This window comes from Ostrinia nubilalis, chromosome 19 (assembly GCF_963855985.1).
Source record: "Ostrinia nubilalis chromosome 19, ilOstNubi1.1, whole genome shotgun sequence".
NCBI classification, from domain to species: Eukaryota; Metazoa; Arthropoda; class Insecta; order Lepidoptera; family Crambidae; genus Ostrinia; species Ostrinia nubilalis.
Window position 1 is genome coordinate 11,707,836 of NC_087106.1, and position 25,690 is coordinate 11,733,525.

Below are 25,690 nucleotides of genomic sequence, written 5' to 3' on the forward strand. Positions count from 1 at the left end.
TTGGTCCGGGTTTCCATCAACATATTCACACTTCTGTACAAACAAATTAAGTAACTGAATGTATGTCTTTCTTTCAAATAAAGAACTATTCTATTCTAACTTTTCATCGCCGTTGAAGACAGGGATGACACTACTCATCTCTCGCGGTATTTGAACGATGCGGTCCATGATTTGTTTGTTTATTCACGCTGGTATTAATGGATGTGATCGATTTTTGTATTACTCTATAAACAACTGAACGTGATTAAATTCTAAGTAATATGTACAAATCATTAAACTAAAATTAACACTTTTATTAAATACAATGAAACGAAACTTAATTTCTTTTCACTTTAATTAATTCACACTTTTTTATTTTATAATTATTACCTATATGAGTGATTAGGATTTCTCTTTCACACAAAAAATACACATTTACTTAAACTAGCAAAGAAAATAAAATTACTTACTTTTGATTTTCTAAAAATATGCAATTTTAAATTTAGACACTTATCTATGGTCGAATATGACAAGATAGAAAGGAATAGCGATTTGGGTCTACTCACAAACTGCCCATCACTCGAAATTGAGTCTGGCGACGAATATTCTCCGGGTGCGGTCGTAGAGCGTTTTTCACGTTGACGAATTTGTTTGTTTGGAGGATTTCCGTTTAATTATAAATTCATGATTATACGGATTGTTATAATCAATTAAAGTGTCTAATTGCCTGTAACTATTGGTTAAACTAACAAGATCGGAGTAAATTCCTTTTAAGTTGATTACTTTAATAATTGTCCAAGTCTGTTTGCAGAAATGCTTGTCCTTGTTTTACCGGAAGAATGCCTGGATTATCTTTAATCGGTTGCAGTTGAAGGGCCAGCGCCTGCGTCCATATCATCAGCAGAAGGCACCACCTGCTGAGGGCGTTTTATGTTTTTAAATTGGCACTTTAGTAGTCCTATCGCCTACTTTAATTGGTAAAATGTTTCGCTTGGCTTTGCCTACAACCTTTGCTTTCACATAATGTGGTTTATCTTTGCTTTTTCTATATATCTGTTTCACCAACTTTCTTTTCCCTAATTGTGGGGTACGCCCCACGGGTTACTGGAGTTGCGCCTGGGAGTTGTTGAAGGCTCGAAGAAGAAGCGCCCGATGCAGAGATATCGCTGTCTCTCTCTCTCTCGCCGGTGTTCACGTAGCGGGGTAGCGGGGAGGGGGTGTATGGAAATAACAACCCCTTATTTCTTGAGTGGGCTTGTACTGGCTGCTGTTGGCTTCTAGGGACTTCTTGTTTCTTAGTTGTTACTTCGTAGCTATCTTCAAGTGGACTGTGTTTTTGGCTCGGACCACCGCTATATTTGGGCCCACCATGCCACTCTCCACTAGTGACGTCTACGCCTCAATCTAACGCCGTACTGCGCGCCTCCGTGCGACAAGGACGGAGCGAGTGCGAGCGAGACGCAGTACGGTGTGAGCGAGAGCCGCTAGTGGGAGCGAGACAACAATATGCTTGCTTTTCTCTCGAAAAGGCAATACCGTAAAGCGATTACGGCTCTATTTCCGATATGTCTGTCTCTGTCCTCCGTCGGAGGGTGAGTACCTATTGCCTATCTATTCTAACTCCCTATTTTCCTACCTATTTGTCCCTTTCTAAATGAAGCCAACACCAACAACAAGTTATTTTATTTGCATACCAAATACAATACAATTTACAAAGTTCAGCGCAAACAAATAACAAATCTATACAAACAAATAACGATATTCAAACAACAATTACACAAAGACACGAACAATAAAGACACGAATAAAAGACACAATAGAGTACAAACAAAATGACTTAACACAATCTTACATGAATGTGAAGCTCAAGAAATTGATAGCGACATACAACAAAACACTATACAATTCAAAATGACAGATAAAGATAACTATTTACACAACAATTGCCTACTTTTCTGGCCTAGTTTATCTTTATTGCACAAACAACATACATCTCTGTGTCTATTTCTAACGCTATTTCTTTATACATTGCAGGGTCTATTACGAGCTACGAAACGAATACAAAACAAACTTATTTACATTTACAATCTATTACAAACGTTCTGTACACTAATGGTTTCCTTTTTCGCTGAAGGCGGGTTAAGTATGTGATTCCTTCAATACTGAAGAGATCAATGAAGATATCCTGAAATGGGGAATCTTGAGTTTTGGTTAATAATTGCAAAAATGGTTTTATAGGTTTCCTATCGTACTTCATTTTACGGCAGACTTCGCAAGCGTTAATGATCGCGGAAACTGTTTGTTGCATGTTAGGCCAAAAATGATTTCTACGAATTCTAACCAATGTTTCCTTAATTCCGCGATGGCATGTTTTTCCTTCGTGGTATTGGATAACTACTGCTTTTTGTTCACCCCCGTCTTCTATGTAATTTGCCCGTTCTGTACACTCGTAAAACTGAACTAAATCTTTCTTAAAAAGTTGATCTGATTCAAAATAAATTAAATACTTTGTTTTAGGTTTGATAATTATATTCTTTTAAAAACTGTTTTACTAATTCTGCATTATTATCAGGTAAATGTACTTCAAAAACCTCTTGTTTATCTCGTGAAAGGTTTTTGACTGAAAGTTCATTATCGAATCGTTCAAAGACTAATATTTAGTTAGGCTTGTTATCGATTGCTTCGTTTAAGATTGGGATGCCTTGTGATTCGGTATCCTTGGCTGAATGAATAGTTTGCGAGTTATCTGATTGTTCATCGACACAGTCTGAATTATTTGACGACGGAATTGGATATTCTGAACCTAATTGTCTACTTCCTTCTGAGGATGTAGAGTCGGAAATTACTTTTGTACTTCCTGATGATAATTTTTCTATTTTCTTTACTACTTTAGCAACATGTTTTTGAATACGTTTTTCTTTTTTGCTAACATTTACTTTCATGGACTGATTATCTGAATCGAGAGCATTTACCTTTATGCGGGATAATAACGCGTCTGCGTTTGTGTTTTGTTTATTGGTTGATCCATTAGGATATTAGCGATTGCACTTGGCATTTTAATGTTGTCTGTGAATTTCTTGTAACTTAAAATGATTGGAATGCATGCAGTTTTAGTTCTGAGGACTCTATTTTTAATGTCGATTAATGCTTCCAATTGTTCTAATAAATATTTTCCAATTACACCATCATACCATTTGTGTACGTCATATAAATAAAATTTGAGATATTTTCTACAATTAAAGGTTCGCAAAAGAGGGATTTCTATAGTTTTGCTGTGCATACTTGACGCGTGTTTCGTGTGAGAAATTATGATTTCAGCCGTAGAAGATGGTGAGCAGAAAAAAAGCAGTTCTTACATACTCAAGAATTGTATTGCGTATAAAACAAAATTGTGACATGCATAAAAAATACAAATTTGACAGATAAAAAAAGTGGCCAGTAAAAAACGCGTGTCGTTATTGCGCTCCGCACCACGTAGGTTTCATTTCGGCTCGAACATGCCCCCGGCCTTGGAAGCACCAGCTTCTAATGTATCCTCGTGGAATAGCGGGCAGATCTTGCTGAAGGCACGGCGTATCACTCCAGTTGTTGTTTGGATGTCCGCTACTCGGGATACCCCATCCTTGCCCGGGATGGTGGTGATGATACGACCGAGGCTCCATTTCAATGGGGGAGAATTGTCTTCCTTTATGACCACAAGAGTATTGGGTTGTAGGTCTCTCTTGTGTTCACTCCATTTTATCCGAGTCTGCAGCTCTGAGACATATTCTTTAGTCCATCGTGTCCAGAAATGTTGTCGAATCTGCTCCACTCTCTGATATCGGGTGAGACGACTAGTTGGCTCTTCGGAGAGGTCGGTGAAAGCAGGCGCTGTCAGCGGACGGCCAACCAGAAAATGCGATGGGCAAAGAGGTAGGAGGTCGTGTGGATCGGACGAGAGAGGATTGATAGGACGAGAATTCATGATGGCTTCTATCTGTGCAAGAACAGTGCTTATCTCCTCAAAGGTCAGATGCGCGTTACCCACTGTTCGAAGCAAGTGATGCTTGCATGATTTGACCCCAGCCTCCCATAAACCACCAAAATGAGGCGTATAAGGTGGTATCAATTTGAATTTAATGTCATGACTACAAGCAAAGTCTGCAATTTCAGAATGTGACTGTGATAAAAAATGTTTAAATTCGTTCATGAGGCCTACAAAGTTTCTACCATTGTCAGAATAAATTTCAGCAGGTTTACCCCGCCTGGAAATAAATCTTTTTAGCGCCAACAGGTAAGAATTTGTGGAAAGATCGCTTACTAATTCTAAATGTACTGCTTTTGTTACAAAACATATAAAAATGCAAATATAAGATTTGATTAATTTAGCACCTCTGCCCTTTCGGTTGAGTACGAGCACTGGCCCGGCGTAATCCACTCCACAACGCATAAAGGGGAATGTTGGAGTGATTCTCTCTAGTGGTAAGTTTCCCATGATAGGCGTAAGGGTTCGGCCTCTCAGTCGAGTACATACAACGCAAGTGTGCACTACCTGCCGGGCGAGATCCCTGCCGCTGACTGGCCAGTATGACTCACGCACGCTGTAAAGCAGCGCTTGCGCACCTGCGTGCGACAGTTGCTTGTGCTCGTGACGGAACAACAGCACTGAGAACCAATGTTTACCAGAAATTAGTAAGGGATGTTTCTTTGCGTATGTAAACATTGCAGAATTTTGTAAACGACCACCTACACGTAGTAGTTTATTTTCATCCATAAAAATATTTAATTTGCATAATTTATTGTTTTTCTTTAAATCATTATTATTCATTAACATATTATATTCAATTGGAAAGGATTCAATTTGAGACATTTTTACTAACATTAAATCTGACAATTTCAATTCATCAACAGTAAGTGAGCCAGTGCAACGTTTATTTTTGTTGCGTAAATTATAAATAAATCGTAATACATAAGCTCCTGCTCGTCTCATGCGATTAAATTGAGAAAATCGTTCAAAAGGAAACAAAGACTGTGGAGATTGCGTTTGAGATGTTAAAGCGAGTACCTGCTTGATTTTTGTTTCAGGTAAGTCCTTCTGTGCAATTTCAGAATAATCAGTGGACATAGGTTTTGTACTGTCAAAGGTATTGTCATGAAGTAAAGAGGGACCGTCCCACCACAAACTTGCTGAAGGCAAATCCTCTAACTTGACACCTCGTGACACGAGATCAGCTGGGTTATGTTTTCCGCTGATATGACGCCAAGGAACTTCCTTAGTGATCTCGTGAATTTCAGACACCCTATTCTGGACAAATGTTTTGAGTAGACTGGGTGACATGCGTAACCAGCCCAGCACTATTGTTGAGTCACACCAGAAATAGACACCATCAAAATTGCAACGAAGCGTTTCCCTAACCTTCTCATATAATCGTGCGCCTAATAAAGCACCGCATAACTCAAGTCTAGGCATGCTTACAGGTTTGAGAGGGGCCACCTTTCCTTTTGAACATAGCAATCTCACTAAAATATTCGAATCCTTGCATATTGTGCGCACGTAAACACAGGCGCCGTACGCTGTTTCTGAGGCGTCGGTAAAAACATGCAATTCAATGCGATCGGGATCACTACCAATGACATGACGCGGTATGTGTATAGTATGCAAAATAGGCAACGCGTTAGCAAACCGGTTCCAGACTAGGGCGACGTCACTCGGAACTTCGTCATCCCAGTCTAATTTCAGTAGCCACAATTTTTGCAACAAAACTTTGACTGTCACTATAAAAGGACTCAGTAGGCCCAGTGGGTCGAATATCTGTGAAATATTTGACATAATACTGCGCTTAGTAATTTTATTATGTTCACTTTTAAATTGCGTTGTGTAGTGAAACTCGTCAGTCTGGTTACAAAAACCTAAGCCTAACGTTTTGGAACTAGCCTGATCAATTAATGAGAAATTTTTCATTATATTTGGTGCTACTGACTCATTATTTTTAAAGTTAAAACACCATTTGCGCAAAGGAAAACATGCTGCCTGCAACGCCTTCGCGGTTTGTTGACAGATTGACAACAATTTAGATAAGTCGTCGTGACCTGTAATCATATCGTCCACGTACATGTCCTCCGTAATGACTCTAATGACGTCACTGTCCGTGCAATTAGCAGCTACCTCCTTTAAGCAGCGGCAGCTTAAAAAGGGGGCTGATGCTGTACCGTATGTGACAGTATTTAATTGATAAATGCGTAAAGGTTGCGATGGTTCATCCCGCCAAAGAATTAATTGTAAATTTCTTTGTTTATCATCAATTAAACACTGCCTGTACATTTTTTCTATATCGGCACATGCAATATATTTATGTTGCCGCAACCTCAACAAAATGGCCACTAAATCGCCTTGTATTGGTGGGCCAACCATTTGTAGATCGTTTAATGAATGGCCTGAGGATGATTTTGCGCTTGCATCGAACACCACTCTAAGTTTAGTAGTCGTGCTATGCTCCCTGAACACGCCATGGTGTGGCAGAAAATAGTGAGGTTTGCCATAGTTAAACACCTCAGACATGTGACCTAAGTCTATGTACTCATGTATAAAATCGGTGTATAATTTTTTATAACTGGGATTACGTTGTAACCGTTTCTCTAATGCCAAAAATCGATTCTCTGCCATTGAATAAGTTTCTCCTAATGTGTCAGGTGAAGTTTTAAAAGGAATACTAACGCAAAACCTCCCATTCTCATCGCGCCTCGTAGTCTGAACAAAATGGTTTTCACATGCACGCTCCTCTTTGCTGTAGATGTCCTGAACCCTAGGCAACTCCTCTAATTCCCAAAACTTACGAAGCTGAGAATCAAAAGACTGTGTAAAGTTACAGTTACTGTAATTAAAATGTTTCGCATTAGTGTAAATGGGGCCTGAAATTATCCAACCTAGTTTTGTGTCGTGTAAGAATGGGCCATTACATAATCTAATTTTTTCAGTATTTAACAAATCCCAAAACTTGTCTGCGCCTATTAGAATATCTATATCATAAGACTTGTAAAAGAATGGGTCTGCCAAAAGCATCTTATCAGGAATCCTGATTTGTGCGCTTTGTATAGGTACTGATGGCAGTGCTGAAGTAATATTCGAAAGAACAAAACATTGCAAATTAGTTTTATAAGCTGCGGTCCGTGACTGAATATCGATGTTACACATTTGCGTAGTTTGTGTCACCGAGTTTCCAACGCCACGTATTTCATGAGTGGACTGTATTAGTGGTAATTTTAGTGAATCGCATAATTTCTTTGTAATAAAACTGCGCTGGCTGCCACTGTCAAGCAATGCACGCGCGGTGTGATATTTATTGTGAATATCTGCTATTTCAATCAACGCCGTAGAAAGCAAAACAGGTTGATGGACACTACTTAGATCGCATCGTAAATCATCTATGTGTGCCTTGTTTACCTGGATCGAACCAGATGTGTTCAAATTATGTGATTGCGTTGACGTCGCGGGCGTGGCGGAGGCGACGGCCTGTTGCGGCGCCTCGGTAAGCGGTTCCTTAATAGAGTGCAGCGATAACATTGATGCAGGCGATTTGTGTGCGTTTAAATCGTGCGTATTGCGGTGAACTAGCGAGTTGTGTTTATCGTTACATAATCTACAAGGCCCGAATCGGCAGTCTGCAACCGTGTGGCCCTGACGCAGGCAATTAACGCATAGGTTATTCTGTTTTACAAAATTTAGTCTACCTAGAACATCAGTATCTAAAAATTGCTGACAAGAGTATAGTGGATGCGGCTTTTTACACATTAAACATAACTTTTTCGGTTGTGTTACGTTAGACTTGCTGCTATCGTGTGTGGAAACATTGCAGTGAACCCTTGTATTGGCGTGTAAAGTTTGTTTATAGTTATTATCGGGTTTGCTGTGCGACACGGATAATGTTTCCAACATATCAGCCCTACTTTTAAGGAAGTTCATCAAGTGATCAACCTTAAGTTTCGTTTTGGAGTCACCAGTTTCAGAATATAAAGTGCCTCTAAACTGTTCCCATTCGCGTTCTGTGGTTTTATCGAGCTTTGACACTATTAAATAAATTATTAAAGTGTCCCAAGAATCTGTAGGCTCCCCGAGGACCTTTAATGCGCGTAGATTTTTTAGAACAGTGTCTATCAATTTTCTAATTAAAACTGGCGACTCTTTGCCTATTGTCTGGATATTGAACAGTGACTTGACGTGATTATGAAGTAATAACCTACTGTTGTTGTACCGATTGAGAAGCAGTTCCCATGCAATGTCATAGTTAGCACTAGAAAACTCCAATGAATCTATCACCAACTCAGCACTACCCTTAAGCGAAGATTTTAGGTAATGAAACTTTTGTATGCTAGAAATTTCAGTGGAATTGTGAACAAGTGAAAGGAAAGTATCCCTAAATTCCAACCAGTGCTCGTAGGAACCGTCAAAGGTGGGTATAGTAATGGTAGGTAGCTTAACAGAATTTAGGTTATGATTGCCATTCAACTTAGTGGTAGATGCATTAGATTTTAAGATTATGCATTCTGCCTTGGCTAAAACAGTGTAGTAAGAATCTTCGAATGATTCTCTTTGATTTAACTGTTCATCGAGATCACTGTCTAACACTGCTTCTTCTAGTTGTGTTTGAATGCAATTAAATTCAGTATAAAGACTAGTGACGCCTTGTATGCGCAGTTTCAAGTCCATAACATTCTGACTAGGCAAAACATCTATACCATCAAATGACTTTAGGTTGTTAGTGAACCTTGTAAGCCTCCCTTTGATAATTCCTCGTTTTTTAACGAGTTCTCGGATCAATTTAATATCACAGTCACTGTTTGTCCTATATGGAGACTTGTCACGCGTTGAGCCCGCACTTAGCGTGTCATAAGTCTCAGATACGCTCATTTTAGTAGTAAATGAAAGTGGAGTACTCACGGTTTTAATTACTGCGAAGGTGCACTTGGTGCTTGCGGTTTAATTCGGTTGAAAAGTCTTGACCGAGCGGGTAACTCACATCCACGACTGAAATCAGGAGAAGCGCAAGTATCAAACACAAATAGAGGAGATAGGTTGGGAAATAGAAAGGTTGGCTGGCCGTACCGATGCGCTTTGTGATGATGGGGCAGCTCCAGTACCAATCTTCCAATCCTGGCCGATGCGTAGTCTCCAGTATTTGCAAATAGGCTCGCTGACTCTGGTTTGCGGTAATCCAGTTAGTGTTCGGCGGAGAAGGACCAATGTTTCGTGTGAGAAATTATGATTTCAGCCGTAGAAGATGGTGAGCAGAAAAAAAGCAGTTCTTACATACTCAAGAATTGTATTGCGTATAAAACAAAATTGTGACATGCATAAAAAATACAAATTTGACAGATAAAAAAAGTGGCCAGTAAAAAACGCGTGTCGTTATTGCGCTCCGCACCACGTAGGTTTCATTTCGGCTCGAACAACGCGTGTGTACTCACAACTTGGAATGGTTCATTTTTTGTGAATTCACTGAAATACTGATAGCCAATACGCGGACTGAAGAACGAACGCATGCTGCCAGTGTCGATCACCATGCGAGCATCCAGTTCTGGTAGGTAGATATATGGTAATGTTAATTCCGGATCGCAATTAATGTTTATTTGTTCGGCTCTTTGATGGAGGCTATTTCGTGAATATCCTGTTGGAATTCAGTTTCCTTGGTTTCCTCGGGAGTTTCCTCGAAATCAGGGTAATACTGTTCACTGTACATGTTACGGTCAAAGTGATAAATGTGAAAATTATGAATAATCGCCGGTTATTATGAATAATTACCGCATGATTTGGTAAATGTGATTAATATGAGATCATTTATGTGTGTATAAAACTAAATAGGCGGCTTAGGGGTGGCCCAAGGGCCACCCCCGCCGCACCTTAACCTATTTTTCACTTTAAATCAAAACATTACGTTATGGGCATCATGGAAAAGTAATATTATGCAAGAAACATTCCAAACTCATTATGCCAATTTATATTAATATATAATATCAAAACGTCCAAAAATTTTGCCTGTATAAGAGCACGTACACAAGATGTTGTTCTCTTTTATGATATTTGTTAGTACTAAGGTTGAATGATTAAATAATCACTGTTAAATGTTATTAATTTATCACTTTTACCGCGACTGTCGGTAATTATTCATAATAACCGGTTATTATTCATAATTTTCAATTTATCACATTAACCGTAACATACATATTATTATATTTGTCTATAGGATATTCACAGTAATATTGATCATAATACGACTGTTCTGATTCGTCGTAGTTCAAATCATTTAAGTTTGTTTCATTTACGTTATTCGGTTTTGTAGCCGTACGCATAGACACGTCGGTCAGCTGCATACGTGGCGGCTGGACTTGTTGGTCTTGCTGAGCACCGAACTGTGGCTTATAGCCGAATTGAGGCGGTTTGTAACCGAATTGCTGAGGAGAATGCCTATAGCCAAACTGCTGGGGCGGTCTATATCCGAACTGCTGTGGAGGCCTGTAGCCGAACTGCTGCGGCGGCCTGAAACCTGGTTGATGCGGAGGCTTGAAATAGCCGAATTGTTGTAAAGGTTTATTTCCATATTGCTGGAAGGGTTTGTAGCCTTGATTAGGCGGAAGGCCAAATTTAAATTGTAGAGGAATTATCGGTTTGAAAGCATTAGAGCTGACAAAATGAGGCTGATTGCCTGAAAATTTCTGTTGAGTTGGCGTAAACGAATTGTTAGGTTTGGGTTGCGAATGCATTTTGCTTCGCATGTTATATTGGTCCATAAAGTTTGCTTCCTCGAGCACAATCGAGAGGCTTCCAAAGTGGACGGTGCCTTTAGTCTCGCAATGCGCACAAGGTTTTCTGGTAAATTATAGAGAAACACGTTTAACGCGGTGTTGTTGTATATGGTGATTTTGGCGTGACGGATTGACTCGTCTGCTATGGTGTTTACTTTGGATATAAGCATTGACCTGGTTGATTGCACGCGGTTGCAAAAGTCTGTGTACGATTCATTCGATCTGATTTTTAATGACTCTAGTTCGATATTAATGCATGCATCACTACGCGGGTCTCCAAAATGTTGTGTAAGAATTTCTTTAAGTTCCGACCAGTATGTCAGATTTTCCTGTTCTGATAACAGTGCTGCTGCATTTTCTGTAAGGCGGCTAGTGATAGCGTGGTATACGTACAGATCTTGCTCAACCCCACCTCTATATCTCGATATAACATATTCACATTTTTTAAGGAACAAATTTAAATGTTTTATGTCACCATTAAAAATGGAATCAATCTGAGCATCTCGTTGGGTATTGGCGTGATTTGCACGGATTCGATTTGTGGTGAAGCCATTTTTCTGAATTTAAATTAATTAATTAATATGCGCCAGTCAGAATTTGTAACAGTACTTTACACAAAATTCACAATAAAAATACACGGTAATCACAATAAAAATACACAGTAAAAACGGGAGCGGGGTGGAAGCTTTTTAAAAAGGATTATATTTAATTAAACTAATACGTCCTCGCCGAGTTGGAGGCGATTTAATAATGAATTATAACTGGGCAATCGCAGTCGTCCAGTACTGTTTACAATTAAGTTCTGCTGACATATCGCTTATGTGAATAACAATTCCTAAGAATGATTACAATGTAGAGCCGAAAGTAATGAGTTATCTGTTTGGCGATTAACACACGACACCGCGCGCCGCCGCGTCGGGCGGAGGCCGTAAAGCTGATTACGTAGCGGTGCTCCGCGCGGTAAGGCGGTTTACGCGGCTGTCCGCGCGGATGGATTTAACGTGGTTTTGATCAGTTTCATCACAGACGGTGGCAAGAATGGACGCTGAAGTGGTGGCAGTAATCTGGCTTTTATTATGGCGTAGAAAGAAAAAGTAAAAGAAAAATCAGAAGAAGATATTGGGTTCATCCATTTTTACGTAGCAGAACTCGAAATGGGACATTTATGTTATTCTATAAAAGTTTAAGAAAACACGAAGATAATTTTTTGAACTATACGCGAATGTCCACTTCTTCATTTGATTATTGGTTAGCAAAGATATAAAAGGCAAACAATTTCTGGAGTAAATACGAACATGCGTCCTTGCATTTCACCGGAAGAAAAGCTTCTTGTGACCTTGAGGTAAGTGAAGAAGAGAAAAACATTTTTCCAATATTAATTTTTATTTTTTCAAATAATTAGTCACTCAATCATTCTCATTAATAAAACATCAGTCTTTTTAAATCTAATTAAAATATGTTTTGTTCCCTCATGAGCAATTTTTTTTAGTTACATTTAATTATAATTATCAATTTTTATTTCTTATTTAGTAATCAAATCACAGTTGTTTTTTTAATCACAGAAGCATCACATAATTATATCTACCTAAAAGTAATTTACATAATCTTCCGTACAATGAGCACACTTATAAGTTTTAAAACAGTGAAAAAATCTCCGATTCATCAGTAACGTTTGAATCAACTGTGGCTGGTGTTGCCGGCATTGCTTCTGTAATATTATCTGGGATTCCAACAGCAGAGGTCCCTTGGTCATTTTATCCGTTATACTGCATTACTTCATTGCGACTGGAATTATGAGCATACAATGAAGAATTCATATAGTAACCCTGATTTTGGTTACTAGCATAGGACATTTCAGTGTCGCCTGGTTCCTTATAATTGTAAGTTTCATCCTGAGCTTGTCATATGTATTTAATTATATTTATTTTTACGATTGACTTCAACCGATCGGGTACTTTTTTGAAATCAGGCACCAAAGAAAGCATAAACAGTCGGTCAGGATCTTCGGCGTTTTCCTTTTTGCCCATTGAATATTTCAGGGCATCTATAAGTTCTCTAGTCATTTCTTCTGGAGGATCAGATTTCTTTTTTTTTTGTAGCTAACCACTAGAGCACATGATTATATTACCCTTTACTAAAGTGGAGGCTGTTTTCGCTTAAATGTGCTATTGGTGTGCGGCTGTATATTATTATGTGGTCTTGACTTTTTTGCACTAAAGACATTTATCAAATTTTTTTTTAGATCTAACGAAGAAAACAATTTTCCATCGACCTCAGGCCAAGGCCGTGGCCGTGGTCGCGGTGGCAATAGGGGCAGAAGAAGCAGAGAAGGTGCTGAGGATCCGTAAGTATCTATATCTGTAATCACTTACTATGGCCCTTTTTAGTGTTTGTTGCGTATGTGTTTTAGTAACAGGTACGAAGGTGAGCTGTATAATTATTTTGTTTTTGCAGGGAAGCACTTCTTACGGTCAGAGCCGCCCGACAAGTCTCGCAAAGACATTTTGCCAACTTGTCGGCGGCCGACAAAAAAGAATTATTGCACCGAAAAAGGCAGAAGGAGCTGCAGCGGGTGCTCCTTCCCGATGCGCTTCCGCGCAAGCGACGTACTTTGTAAGTACTTACCTTTTTGATATTTTACCTTTATTTGAATGTGCTAGATCAACATGTAATTACTGATTTTTCTGTATAGAAATGCTTCTCCTGAGAGGGAGCAGTATGAAATGCTGCCGGAAGTAGTGGATCCACTGCAACCTACGCCGCAAGTGGATCCACTACAGCCATCAACATCATGGCAACCTACGCCGCCCTTAATAGTAGTGCCGGCTGACGTCGAGTTTGGTAAATATCATATTATTAATGCGTGCCCACTGCCACTTCAGTGCGCCAAACTTGTAATATTACTAACATTTATCATTTTTATACAGTTAACAACGAGGAGAGTGACGATGAGAGATCGGAGACAGCGACGGTTCCGTTGGTACGGCAGAGGCGGACAAGGTACCCAACTCGCCTAGTTCTCTAGACTCATTGGTTTCATTGGCCTGTCAACCACTGAAAACTGGGCGAATGTATGCAGAGAGTATTTTAACAAGGAGATCACAGACTCTGTAGCGTAGGGTCTTCAATAAAAAGAGTGGACTGTATTTTATAGGTGTTTACTGGTAGTTCTTCGTGTTATTACAAGAAATCAAGAAATGCAAGGGTGCGCGACGCGCGTTCGCGGAGGGCGGAAGTCCAAGTGGCGGCTCCCGAGAGCCGCCCCTACCGCTGCCCGCGCAGACCGCTGTAGTGCTGTGCCCGGCTTCCGGCGCACGTAGTGATGTGGGCAGCAGGAGGGCGAGTCGAGACGATGCGTAGACAGGCTCCCCGGGTTGAAGTAATTCAAGGATGATCATCCAGGGGCAGCACGCAGATGTTGTTGAATCCTCGCCGAATTGTGCCCTTCTTGGTTCTAATTTCGGCCACTCTGCTGACCCCGTCGACTCCTGGGTAGGTCTTGACTATCCTCCCCAAGAGCCAGATGAGAGGAGGTGCAGTTTTGTCCCTTATTAGGACGAGACTCTCGGGTTTCAGTGTGTCCCCGTGGCGCCACTTCGTCTTCAGTTGGAGGAGTGACACGTAGTCGTTGGAGAACCGTTTCCAGAAGTGTTGCTGTATGGCTTGCACGCGGCGATACCTCTTCAGCGTAGACAGGTTGGCATCCTCGGCTACCTGTGGAGACGGGACAGCTGTAAGAGTTCGTCCGACCAGGAAGTGGGACGGAGTCAAGGGGACGAGATCTGAAGGATCTGTAGACATGGGGGATATAGGTCTAGAATTTAAAATAGCCTCAATTTGAGTGAGACATGTGTTCATCTCCTCATAAGTAAAATGAGTTAATTTAAAAAGATTTTTCAAGTGAAGCTTGGTAGATCGGATAGCCGCTTCGGCTAGTCCGTTAAAATGTGGAGAGTAAGGCGGGGTAGGTAAAGTAAAAATTTATGCCTTCATCAGCCAAATCAGACTCTACTTTAGATGATGACAGAAAAGACGTTAACTCGTTACAAGCTCCGACAAAGTTGGTTCCATTATCAGAAGTAATAGATTGTGGTTTGCCTCTACGGGATACAAAGCGGCTTAACGCGGCTAGGTACCTACGCCTCTTTGCTCAGCTCCGTAACCAGCCAGCTCCGTAAGTAGCTCCACAGACATCCAGCTGTAGTCTCGTTTATTTCGTTTACCCGGTTACGAACGAAAGGTTTAAGTCGCTGTACAGGCATCTGCAACCAACCTAGTACAATAGTGGAATCACACCAAAATCTGCATGTAACTTGTAATCGTAAAGATTGTATATTTTATGACATAACCTTGCCCCTACCTAATAGAGCCCCACATAGCTCTAGTCGAGGCATGGTTGTGGGTTTTATAGGCGCGACTTTATTTTTGGAAGCTATAAGTTGAACATGGACTCCATCATCAGTGCCAATGGAACGAGCATAAATAAATAAAAAAATAAATAATAAAAAATTCTTTATTGAATAACTTATTGACAGTTTTTAACAATAGGCTAATATTAAACTATAATAGGTAAAAGTACATACGTGCCTGAACTAAGAATTATAATTCCTGTATCTCAGGCAAAAAAAAAAGGCTTACATTACTTTATTAATAGAACTATTTCTAGCAAAATATATAATCTAATATTTATACATAATAATATATAATTAAAAAATTAAAATCTACACAAGTTACATTTAAGATTTAAAATCAATACAATGTGCTACATAATATTCCTTGTTCTACATACTTTATTAAAAACATCCAACATACAGTGTCTGCGTAAACAAAAATAATAAACTGGGTCACGCTCAATGTTGCAAAAATCATGCAAGTTATTTATGTTTACTCTAGATATACTTAAATGCAATTCGGTTTGTTTTAAGGTAGATTTGATAAAAGGTTAGTGGGACAGCTCTATGATTAATTATGGAGTTATCTACTAGTAGGTACTAATGGTAAAAGTTAATTTATACAATCTAGGTAGTAAATTAGCTAATGATAAAACTGACACATCAAGACAAACATAAACTCGCAGGGGACGCTCTTAGGCGCCTTCGTAATCTATGGTGTTAATATATCTTTGTTCTGCTAGTTTCTTAGCAGGGCACTCAGCGTCACCTGTCTTGTGATTGTTGGGCTTTTTGAAGTGCAAGCAGGTCGCACATTTTGAGGGTTCATCCTTTTTATTGCAATCCTTTAATACGTGACCCACTTCTCCGCAGTGGCCGCAAGTGATATTAGCTTTACGACAGGTCTTAGCAGCGTGTCCATACTGCTGACACTTGTAGCACCTTGTCACTAGGGTAAAGTCTCTAACAGGGCACGATGACCAGTTCACAAAAACTCTGTCATTTGCTATCAAGGTCTTCCGTATTTGAGCTGTGACTTCAATTACATAATTACAGGTTTCGGTGTCTTTCCTCCCTGATTTATGGCTTAGCTTAATAGAGGACATGAACGCTTCCAGTGACGTATTTTGAAGTTTGTCGGCTAGGTTTTGATGGTATATGCATTTAATACATGAGATACATGCTCCGTAAGGTTTTTCAGAAGCATCTGTAAAGATGTGCAATTCAACATGACGGTAATTATCCTGTAAAATCCAACGAGGTATTTTAACATTATTTAGGTAATGTAATTTACTTGAAAATGAAGTCCAAGGTAATTTAATATCATCTGGAACCTCTGTGTCCCAGTCTAATTTATGTTTCCAAAGTTTTTGCATTATAATTTTTGCATCGACTATGGTGGGGCCCACCAATCCAAGTGGATCATAAATCTGGCTGATCACAGACAGTCAAAATCACCAAACGTCACATACGTTTGGTGATTTTGTCGTATAAATTTATGTTTATAGAAAATGACAGTAAGTCTAAGTAGCTTATCTAATGCAAGCCCAAGGTCTTAGTAGGTGGATTTTCATTGTTTTCATGCAAAGAGACTATTTTGTGGGAACCAGAATCATCATGGCCAAGTGCTTTTAGAATTTTTGTACTATTAGACTGCAACTTTCTCAAATTAAACTTAGCAGATGATAACACAGACATTATGCCCTTAGTTAGTTGTATCACCTCATTTTCGGTTGTACTACCACTCAAGTAGTCATCAACATAAAAGTCATGACACAAAGACTCCTTAACATGGCTATCAGTCGCCAGATACGGAGCGGAAGCGGTACCGTATGTCACGGTGTTGAGAGTGTATGTTTTTAATGGTTCAGAGGGGTCTGATCGAAACAATATTTGTTGAAGAGGTCTTTGTACAGGATTAATTTCTATTGCTCGATACATTTTTTCGATGTCCCCTGAAATAACAAATTTATGTTGGCGAAATCGTATCAAGATCATTTGAATGTCGTTAAGCGACACTCCCGAGCTTGAAGCAGCCGAGGCGTCAAAGACTGTGCGTAATTTAGTAGTAGTACTAGATTCGCGTAGGACCCCATGGTGGGGTAAGAAGTAGTTCACACCCTGAGGAATAAATTTTGGAGGAGACAATTTATTTTCAGACATGTGTCCTAATTCTTCATACTCATGAATAAAACCGACATAACGGTCTTTGAAATCAGGATCCCTTTGAAATTTACGCTCTAGGGATAAAAATCTGGTTTTAGCCATATAATACGAGTCGCCTAAGTCCTGTGGATCTCGTTTTAGTGGCATGGTAACAACAAAGCGGCCCTCCTCATTGCGGTAAGTGTTAGCTAAGAAATATTCTTCACAGGCTCGCTCCTCATTGGTCATTGAAAATGATGTATTAATTGAGTCTAATTCCCAAAATCTAGTAAGGTTAGTATCTTCATTTAAAAAATGACATGAATGTTTGGCTTGAGGAGCCCGTGCAAGATGGCCTGATATTAACCATCCCAACTGTGTTTCACAAAGTTTGGGTTGGCCTTTGCCCAAATTAATTGAATTATTGCTAATCACCTCCCAAAAGATCTGTGCTCCCACTAAGATATCTATTTCAGCTGGGACATTGAACTGAGGGTCAGCAAGTTGGATACCGGTTGGTATAGGAATATTCTTTATGTTTATAAAGTTAGATGGCAAGGATTTCGTTATTTGAGGCACAATAATACAGTCCAGGTTCAACTGATAATGACTGTACATTGATTGTAATTTAACATTACACGATTGTGTTGTGTTAATATTTTGGTTGCAGATACCTTGTACCTTGGAGCCCGTCGCGCGTCTCGACAACCCCAGCTTGGCGCAGAGATGGCTTGTTATCAGGTTCGCAGTACTGCCATTATCAAGCAGGAGCCTCGCAATGTGTGGCTTGCCTTCGGTGTCACACACCTTTACAAGCGCTGTGGATAGTAAAACATGGGATGACTCAACGGTCTTGATTGTATTTTGTGATGTGTAGTCATGCAAAGTAACATTCTCTATTTTCAGTATTTTCTTCAATGTTTATATTAACATAACATAATAATGTATTTTGATTGATCGTGGATTCGGAACGTTCTAGAAATTTGACATATTCTGAGTGAAACGAAACACGCAGGTGACGTTCGGAAACTTGCTTGTTTGTTATTTTTTTTATTCCTAAAGTTTAATTATTTAATTAAATTTAAATCAGAGAAGCAGTATTGTGAGTTCTCATATCGAAATTATTAAATAAGAGGCTAGTTGACACAAATAGCATTTATTGGAAATAAAAATTATACAAAACTGCTTGATATTGTGATTTGCTGGAGTGACAAGTTTTGGAACGAAAATCTGAGTTACGGGTGATGACCGGCGCTTTTCGATGAGCCCCTTTCTTCTGCTGGCCGTGGTGGAGGTCAGAAGTTATGTTGTGTGTGGTGTTGTGGCATCCTGAGTCGGCCCTTAAATGTGCCATTCTCAAATCAAACGGGCAGGGCACGCTTGAATTGTGGTCGAAATAAGGGAATTCCGGGAGAACACCGAAATCCCGCTGTTCGCCGATTTTTGTGGACTCACTGCCACGTGCTGGAATTGGGTCTCTTTATTATTGAAGGTAAGCAGGTCCTATTCCAAGGATTACCTTGAGTTTCTTCTTGTTATTTTCTTGTTTGCATTGGCGGCATTGTTAACCAATGCACGTGGTTGTTATTCGCAGATCGTGTGTGGTTGGGCAGTGCTCGGTGGCGAGCCTCTGCGCTGTCTTGTGTTGCTGTTGCTGATGTTGCCTCCATAGCAGGTATGTTGTGTTTTCTTCTTCAAACTCATTCACCTCTCCGCTGAGTTAGGATGAATTGATAGAAACGTGGCACGTTCCTGGCAAACAAAGTAGGTACTGGACGATGGCTGGGCAATTCTGGAACGGTATTCCGCTGTCTTTGAAATGTTTGAACACCTCTATCCATCGCTGTTCTGTACTGCTCTTCATCTCCTCCCATCTCTTTAGGACATCATTATTCACATAATTTGCCACGTAACTTACTTCGTCGAACAGACTATCTTCTTTTAAAGTCACAGCAGTTGTAGGCATCTGCACCAATAACTGTTGGTATGTCTGCTGTACATCAGCCCATTTCAGATTAAATCTCTTCTATCTCTATCTATCTCTTGCCGTGGGTAGTATAGGTTTGAAAACTTGTCATTCAAATAGTCGATAATGGGTTGGATTTTGCACAATCTAGATATTGTCGTTATGTCTGTCAGTTTGTCGTTGTCAATAAAGTGCAGCATAGAATTTAGATTATAATATTGTATGTACCTATAATGTTGCAATGCCCTTACAGGGCCATGTTTCGGGACTCTGTATTAATATTTAAGATCCAAATGTACCAACATGATGCAATAAACATATATGACTATGACTATGACTATCTATTGTAACTCATAATTTAAGAGAAATATGGCATAGTGCCGAAGCCGTTAAAAGTTAAATAGGATTCTTCATTAGGAAGAGGATAAAGTCCTTGAAGTATCATGAGAGAAAGAAAAGAAATCATTTCCTGTCGGTCTGTAGGTGTCCAACGATGATGACGGGAGTTCGCTGACAAACTGTCTTTCTGAGAGCCAATCTTCTGACTTGCATAGCGATTGGTCTCTTCGCAAAGCAAGTCAATAAACCCCACGTCAAACATCTTGTCAAATATGTCAGTCGGAGTAGTGTCATCTGTCACGTCTAAAGTCGGTCCAGGTGTGCCAGTAAATTAATGGCTCCCGTCGACTTTTGAACGTCGTCCTGTCCTTGTTCCAATTAAAAGTAAAACAGTCTTCGTCAGGTAAAAGATCATGTAGAGCCTGGTCGTTTGCGGTGTCTTCGGTCTGTAGTATGTGTATTTGCTGTGGAGTCAGGTTATTGTCGGTCGCGATCTCTATTTGTCTGTCAGTCATGTCTTCATTGTCGTCCATGTCAGCGTCACTGTCAGAGTCTATTGCAATGTTATTGACGTACGTCGTAATGGCATCTGGAAAAAATAAGAATTAAGCATCTCCATGTCCAATTAAGGTTCATTAGACTTCTGTGATAGTTAAAGGCTGGTGTCACGCGGACTGTCAGTGCGGATCGCTCCGCACAGCCGATTTGTATGAACTGCTAGGGAGCGGAGCGTTTCCTCCGAACCGCATTACTCGAAAACGCTCCTTAAGTTCATACAGATTGGCCGTGCGGAGCGGGTCCGCACCGGACGGTCCGCGTGACACTAAAACCAGCCAAAGTGCTTTACTTACCGATGGACAAATTTCGTCGCCTACTGCTACTGGGGCCTGCGGGTAATTCCACCTCATACGCAACAAAAGGTACTGAAAAATTAAGTAAAAAACAGAATTGTATAATAATAACGCTTTATTTGATAAATTCAAATCAAATCATTTATTGCATTACATGTGTGGTTTGACAGTTGGTAAATGGTAAGGTAGTACATCACATGCACCCTGTAAGGGCATAGCAAGTATTAAGTATAATAAACATAAAGGTATATTTTGCTGAATTAATTCTTAAGTAAGATAAATTAAATTTTTTCGAAGATAATTCGATATTTTGGCAAATGTGAAGTTTAATTGTTAACTCTATGTGTTATAGAATGCTGTTTGTTTTCCTAACAATAAAAAAAAGAGAGTATTTTAACCAAGAAGCATCAGAGTCTGTGATCTCCTTGTTAAAATACTCTCTTGGGCGAATTGGGTACCGTGTCCGCCTCTGCCGTACCAACGGACGCGTCGCTGTCGCCAATCTCCTCGTTGTTAACTGTATAAAAATGATAAATGTTAGTAATATTACAAGTTTGGCGCACTGAAGTGGCAGTGGGCACGCAATAATAATATGATATTTACCAAACTCGACGTCAGCCGGCACTTGTAGAGGCGGCGTCGGGTCCCTGGAGCTGTCTCCGATCTCCTCGTTAACTGTATAAAAATGATAAATGTTAGTAATATTACAAGTTTGGCGCACTGAAGTGGCAGTGGGCACGCAATAATAATATGATATTTACCAAACTCTACGTCAGCCGGCACTTGTAGAGGCGGCGTCGGTTGCCACGAAGTAGATGGCTGTAGTGGATCCACTTGCGGCGTAGGTTGCAGTGGATCCATTACTTCCGGCAGCTCCCTCTCAGGAGAAGCATTTCTATACAGAAAAATCAGTAATTACATGTTGATCTAGCACATTCAAATAAAGGTAAAATATCAAAAAGGTAGGTACTTACAAAGTACGTCGCTTGCGCGGAGGCGTGTCGGGAAGGAGCACCCGCTGCAGCTCCTTGTGTCTTTTCCTGTTAATTAGCTCCTTCTTGTCGGCCGCCGACAAGTTCGCAAAATGTCTTTGCGAAACTTGTCGGGCGGCTCTGACCGTAAGAAGTGCTTCCCTGCAAAAACAAAATAATTATACAGCTCACCTTACTAAAACACATACGTACCTGTTACTAAAACACATACGCAACAAACACTAAAAAGGGCCATAGTAAGTGATTACAGATATAGATACTTACGGATCCTCAGCACCTCTGCCTCTATTGGCACCGCGACTGCGACCGCGACCACGGCCACGGCCTTGGCCTTGGCCTGAGGTCGACGGGAAATTTTCTTCGTTAGATCTAAAAAAAATTTTGATAAATGTCTTTAGTGCAAAAAAGTCAAGACCACATATACTGCCGCACACCAATAGCACATTTAAGCGAAAACAGTGCAATACGAATTTTTCATTTTAGTGAGTGATCAGTGTCTACCGAGTTAGACTAGATGAGCAAGGCAGATGTGAAAAATAATATTTGAAATTTATTAGGATCATAAACAGCCCATTACAGTCCACTGCTGGTCACTTGATTCTTCAATGACAGTAACCACCTCAGTGATCGAGGATCAGTGCCTATACGTACCTGAGCTCCTTCTAGATATTTGTGAAACTTGTCTAACGCCCACACTACCGCTAGAGCCTCCCGCTCGGTAGTGGTGTACTTACGCTCAGCATTACTCAGCAGACGGCTGGCGTATTCGATGGGCCGTTCTGATTGCATATCAGGGCTCTGCATAAATACGGCGCCAAGGGCGTATGCACTGGAATCAATCCTCAAAATAAAAGGCTTATTGAAATCAGGCTGACAGAGGATAAGCGCGGATGATAAGCAAGTTTTCAGTTGCTCAAAGGCTTGCTTCTGCTGGTCCTTCCATATCCAACCTTGATTCTTCCGCGTTGACTTTGTGAGGGGTTCACTGAACTTTGCAAATCCTGGGATGAACTTATGAAACCACGAGCAATTTCCAAGAAAGGCCTTTAACTCTTTCACATTTGTGGGTGGTTTCCGCTGCAAAATTGCCTTAATCCTGGATGGGTCAGCTACTATACCTTTAGCGGAGATAACATGTCTCAGATCCTTCTTCCTGACCTCCTTCTTTACCGGAGAAACATGGTAAGGTGGTGGCGAAGCCGATGATGACGCTGTCGGTCCCGAGGTGACGTTAGTCATCGTACGCCCCCCGCACGTCTCCTCCCACGCGTTGTTGGCTTCCCAACTGTAGTGTATGTAAAAAGTGAGGTTATGTTGATTGACAGATGTCATTCTTGCCGACTCTATCAAAGATCCTGGAAAGATTGGTTGATAAGAGACTTGTTGAGTTTCTGGAGTCAAATAGCCTTTTATCTCCTTCTCAGTACGGCTTCCGAAAGGGAAGGTCTACAAATGATGCTGTCCACGAACTTATTCATTCCATTGTGACTTCCCTTGATGATCATAAGAAGCCTCTGGTGATATTCCTTGATCTTGCGAAAGCATTCGACACGGTCTCGATTCCTCGTCTCTTGAATAAGCTGGAAAAGGTGGGGGTAAGAGGTATTCCCCTTAAATTTTTTGAGGACTATTTAAATAATAGGACTCAGAGAGTGAAAATAGATGATTGGTTCAGTGGAGATGCTGGTGTCACGTATGGGGTGCCGCAGGGCAGCATATTAGGTCCTACCCTGTTTCTAGTGTATATTAATGACCTATGCCAATATCAACTCAACGGGGGTAGTGTCTTTACTTTTGCTGACGACACAGCCCTATTTTTCAGCGGAGACTCCTGGGATGACACCTTTAACAACGCTCAAATGGGATTTGACGGGGTAAATAATTGGCTGAGGCACAACCTACTCACACTGAATGTCACTAAGACGAAATATGTAGCATTTGCGTTCAGATCCAGCCTTCTTCCTTCGCAAGTATTTTCAATTACAGCCCATGGGTGCAGCCCACAACCTCCAGTAGCGCAGTGTCTCTGCCCAGTGGTACAGCGTACGGAGTCCATGAGATACCTCGGAATCATAATAGACCAAACTCTTGCCTTTAAGTCTCATATTGACACCCTTACTTCAAGGCTACGTAAGCTTATTTACGTCTTCAAAACTTTAAAAAACGTGGCTAGCCGAGGTGTTATAAGGGCAGTTTATTGTGCACTAGGACATTCTTTATTAGAATACTGTGTCTCAGCATGGGGTGGTGCTGCCAAGTCTCATATATTGGGTCTCGAAAGGGCTCAACGTGCCCTTCTTAAGGTGGCAGCTGGGTTACCCTTCCGTTATCCTACCGTAGAACTTTACAAGAACTGGAACGTACTCACAGTTAGGAAAACTTTCATTCTCAATATCATCTTAAAAAAACACACCCAGACAGAGTATGACCCCGAGCTACTAAAGGGTAAGCGGCGAAAAGATAAAGTTTGTCCACCTTCGAAGCTAAATACCTCCTTCTCACATAAATTCTTCTGCTTCCTCGGCCCTTACTTATACAACAAAATAAACGGTAAACTTGACATTTATCCGCTCCCCAAGTCTGGCTGCAAAAAACTGGTCATAAAGTACCTCAATACATTAGACTATGAGGATACTGAAAAAATTCTTCATCCGCTTATCTAGGAGTATCAAATACTAGTTTTTGCCCGCGGTCTCAACCGCGTGAAACTTGGTTTGTCACAGATCACCATAAATTATAGCCTTTATGTTATGTTATTCGTTCCGCCCGCGGCTTCGCCCGCGTCGAGTTTTGTCTGTCACAGAAATTGTCGCGCGCGTCCCTGTTTCAAAAACTGGGATAGTAACTGTCCTATGTTCTTTCCCGGGACTTAAACTGTCTCTATGCCGGATTTCGTCAAGATCGGTTCATTGTTTTGGGTGTGAAAGAAAGACATACAGACATTCAGACAGAGTTACTTTCGCATTTATAATATTAGTATAGATAATACTGTAAGGTTTCACCAAAATTAGTTCATTAGTTTTTGCGTGAAAAAGTAACAAACATCCGGACATCCATTCAAACTTACGCATTTATAATAGGTATTTGTGTGTAAATGCTTTAGGTAAATTTCACCTTCACATCCTTATTCGCCCGAGTGTACAGACACGCGCTTCCATCTTTCCTTCCATAACTCATATAAGTCTTTCCCTCATTCACATACACAACACATACACGACCAAACAGGCTACACTTACACATCCACTAGCACACTCACACTTTCACACTCACAGTCATATTTTCACACTCATTCATTTAATTTTTGTTACCGCATGCATTTTTAATTTATTTTTGTTACCAGCTTTTTCTTGCGGCACTGCCCGCGTATTATTAGTATTATATATTTAATAATTAGTATTAGAGCATATTACATTAAGCTGTTCTGTTATCTTTATAATAATACTGTCAAGTAACAACAAATTCGTCCTATGGCTTTTCGAATAGATGTGTAAAGTAACAGGCAAACATCAATTTGTTTTCGCAAACTATCGCACTTAAGGGTTTTACCGCTATACTACCATATAATATTCCACGGGTGGGGGCCTGGTGACCTGTAGAACAGGTTTTAAACAAAACCTATTTCAGGCACCAGTCCCACACAAACTTAGTATTAAGTACCTATAGCGTAATGTATATTTTTTTTTACCAAATGTAATTTAACCTAAGTTTGTGAGGGGAAATAAATGATTTATTTATTATTTATTTATTCTTTTCCCCGCCTTTTTGTTACTTGATCACTTGATGGCTACCAAGCCAACACAATAAACTTATTACCAAATAAGTGTGGTTTCAATCATAATAGTGGCGACGACTAGGAAAAATGGACCGCAAAGCTGTGAAATTCCGTGAATTCAATCCACAAACAGACAATTGGGACAATTACATTGATAGGTTGAACTTTTGTTTTGAGGCGAATGGCATCCTCATGGACCAAATTAAACGAGCAAATTAGCAAAAAGAAGAGATTGAAACCAGATATACACTTCACTGAAAAGGAAGAGGAGGAACAACTCAACGGGATCTATGTGTTAAAGGGTGATGATCGGGTACCACCCTATGAAGTACAAGTACAAATAGACAAAGTTACAACAAGAATGCAAGTGGATACTGGTGCCAGTTGCTCACTCATCAATGAGAGGACTTGGCAGGCAGTGTGCTCTCGTCAACCCATGGCATTGCAGCCCACTTCACTCAGGCTACGCACATGGACTG

The 25,690-nt window shown here is 40.3% G+C and overlaps 1 protein-coding gene across 1 annotated transcript; it reads right to left on the reverse strand.

Annotated features, from left to right (window-relative positions):
- Positions 1 to 13,703: 13,703 nt before the first annotated feature.
- Positions 13,704 to 21,817, reverse strand: LOC135081308 (uncharacterized). The gene is made up of 6 exons (XM_063976037.1): positions 21,704 to 21,817; positions 21,422 to 21,575; positions 21,209 to 21,342; positions 21,051 to 21,122; positions 20,906 to 20,964; positions 13,704 to 14,469 (listed from the first exon to the last, which is right to left on the reverse strand). The coding sequence occupies exons 3-6, from the start codon at positions 21,306 to 21,308 to the stop codon at positions 14,140 to 14,142; spliced, it is 561 nt and encodes a 186-aa protein (XP_063832107.1). The 5' UTR covers positions 21,309 to 21,342; positions 21,422 to 21,575; positions 21,704 to 21,817; the 3' UTR covers positions 13,704 to 14,139.
- Between the last annotated feature and the right edge of the window lie 3,873 nt (positions 21,818 to 25,690).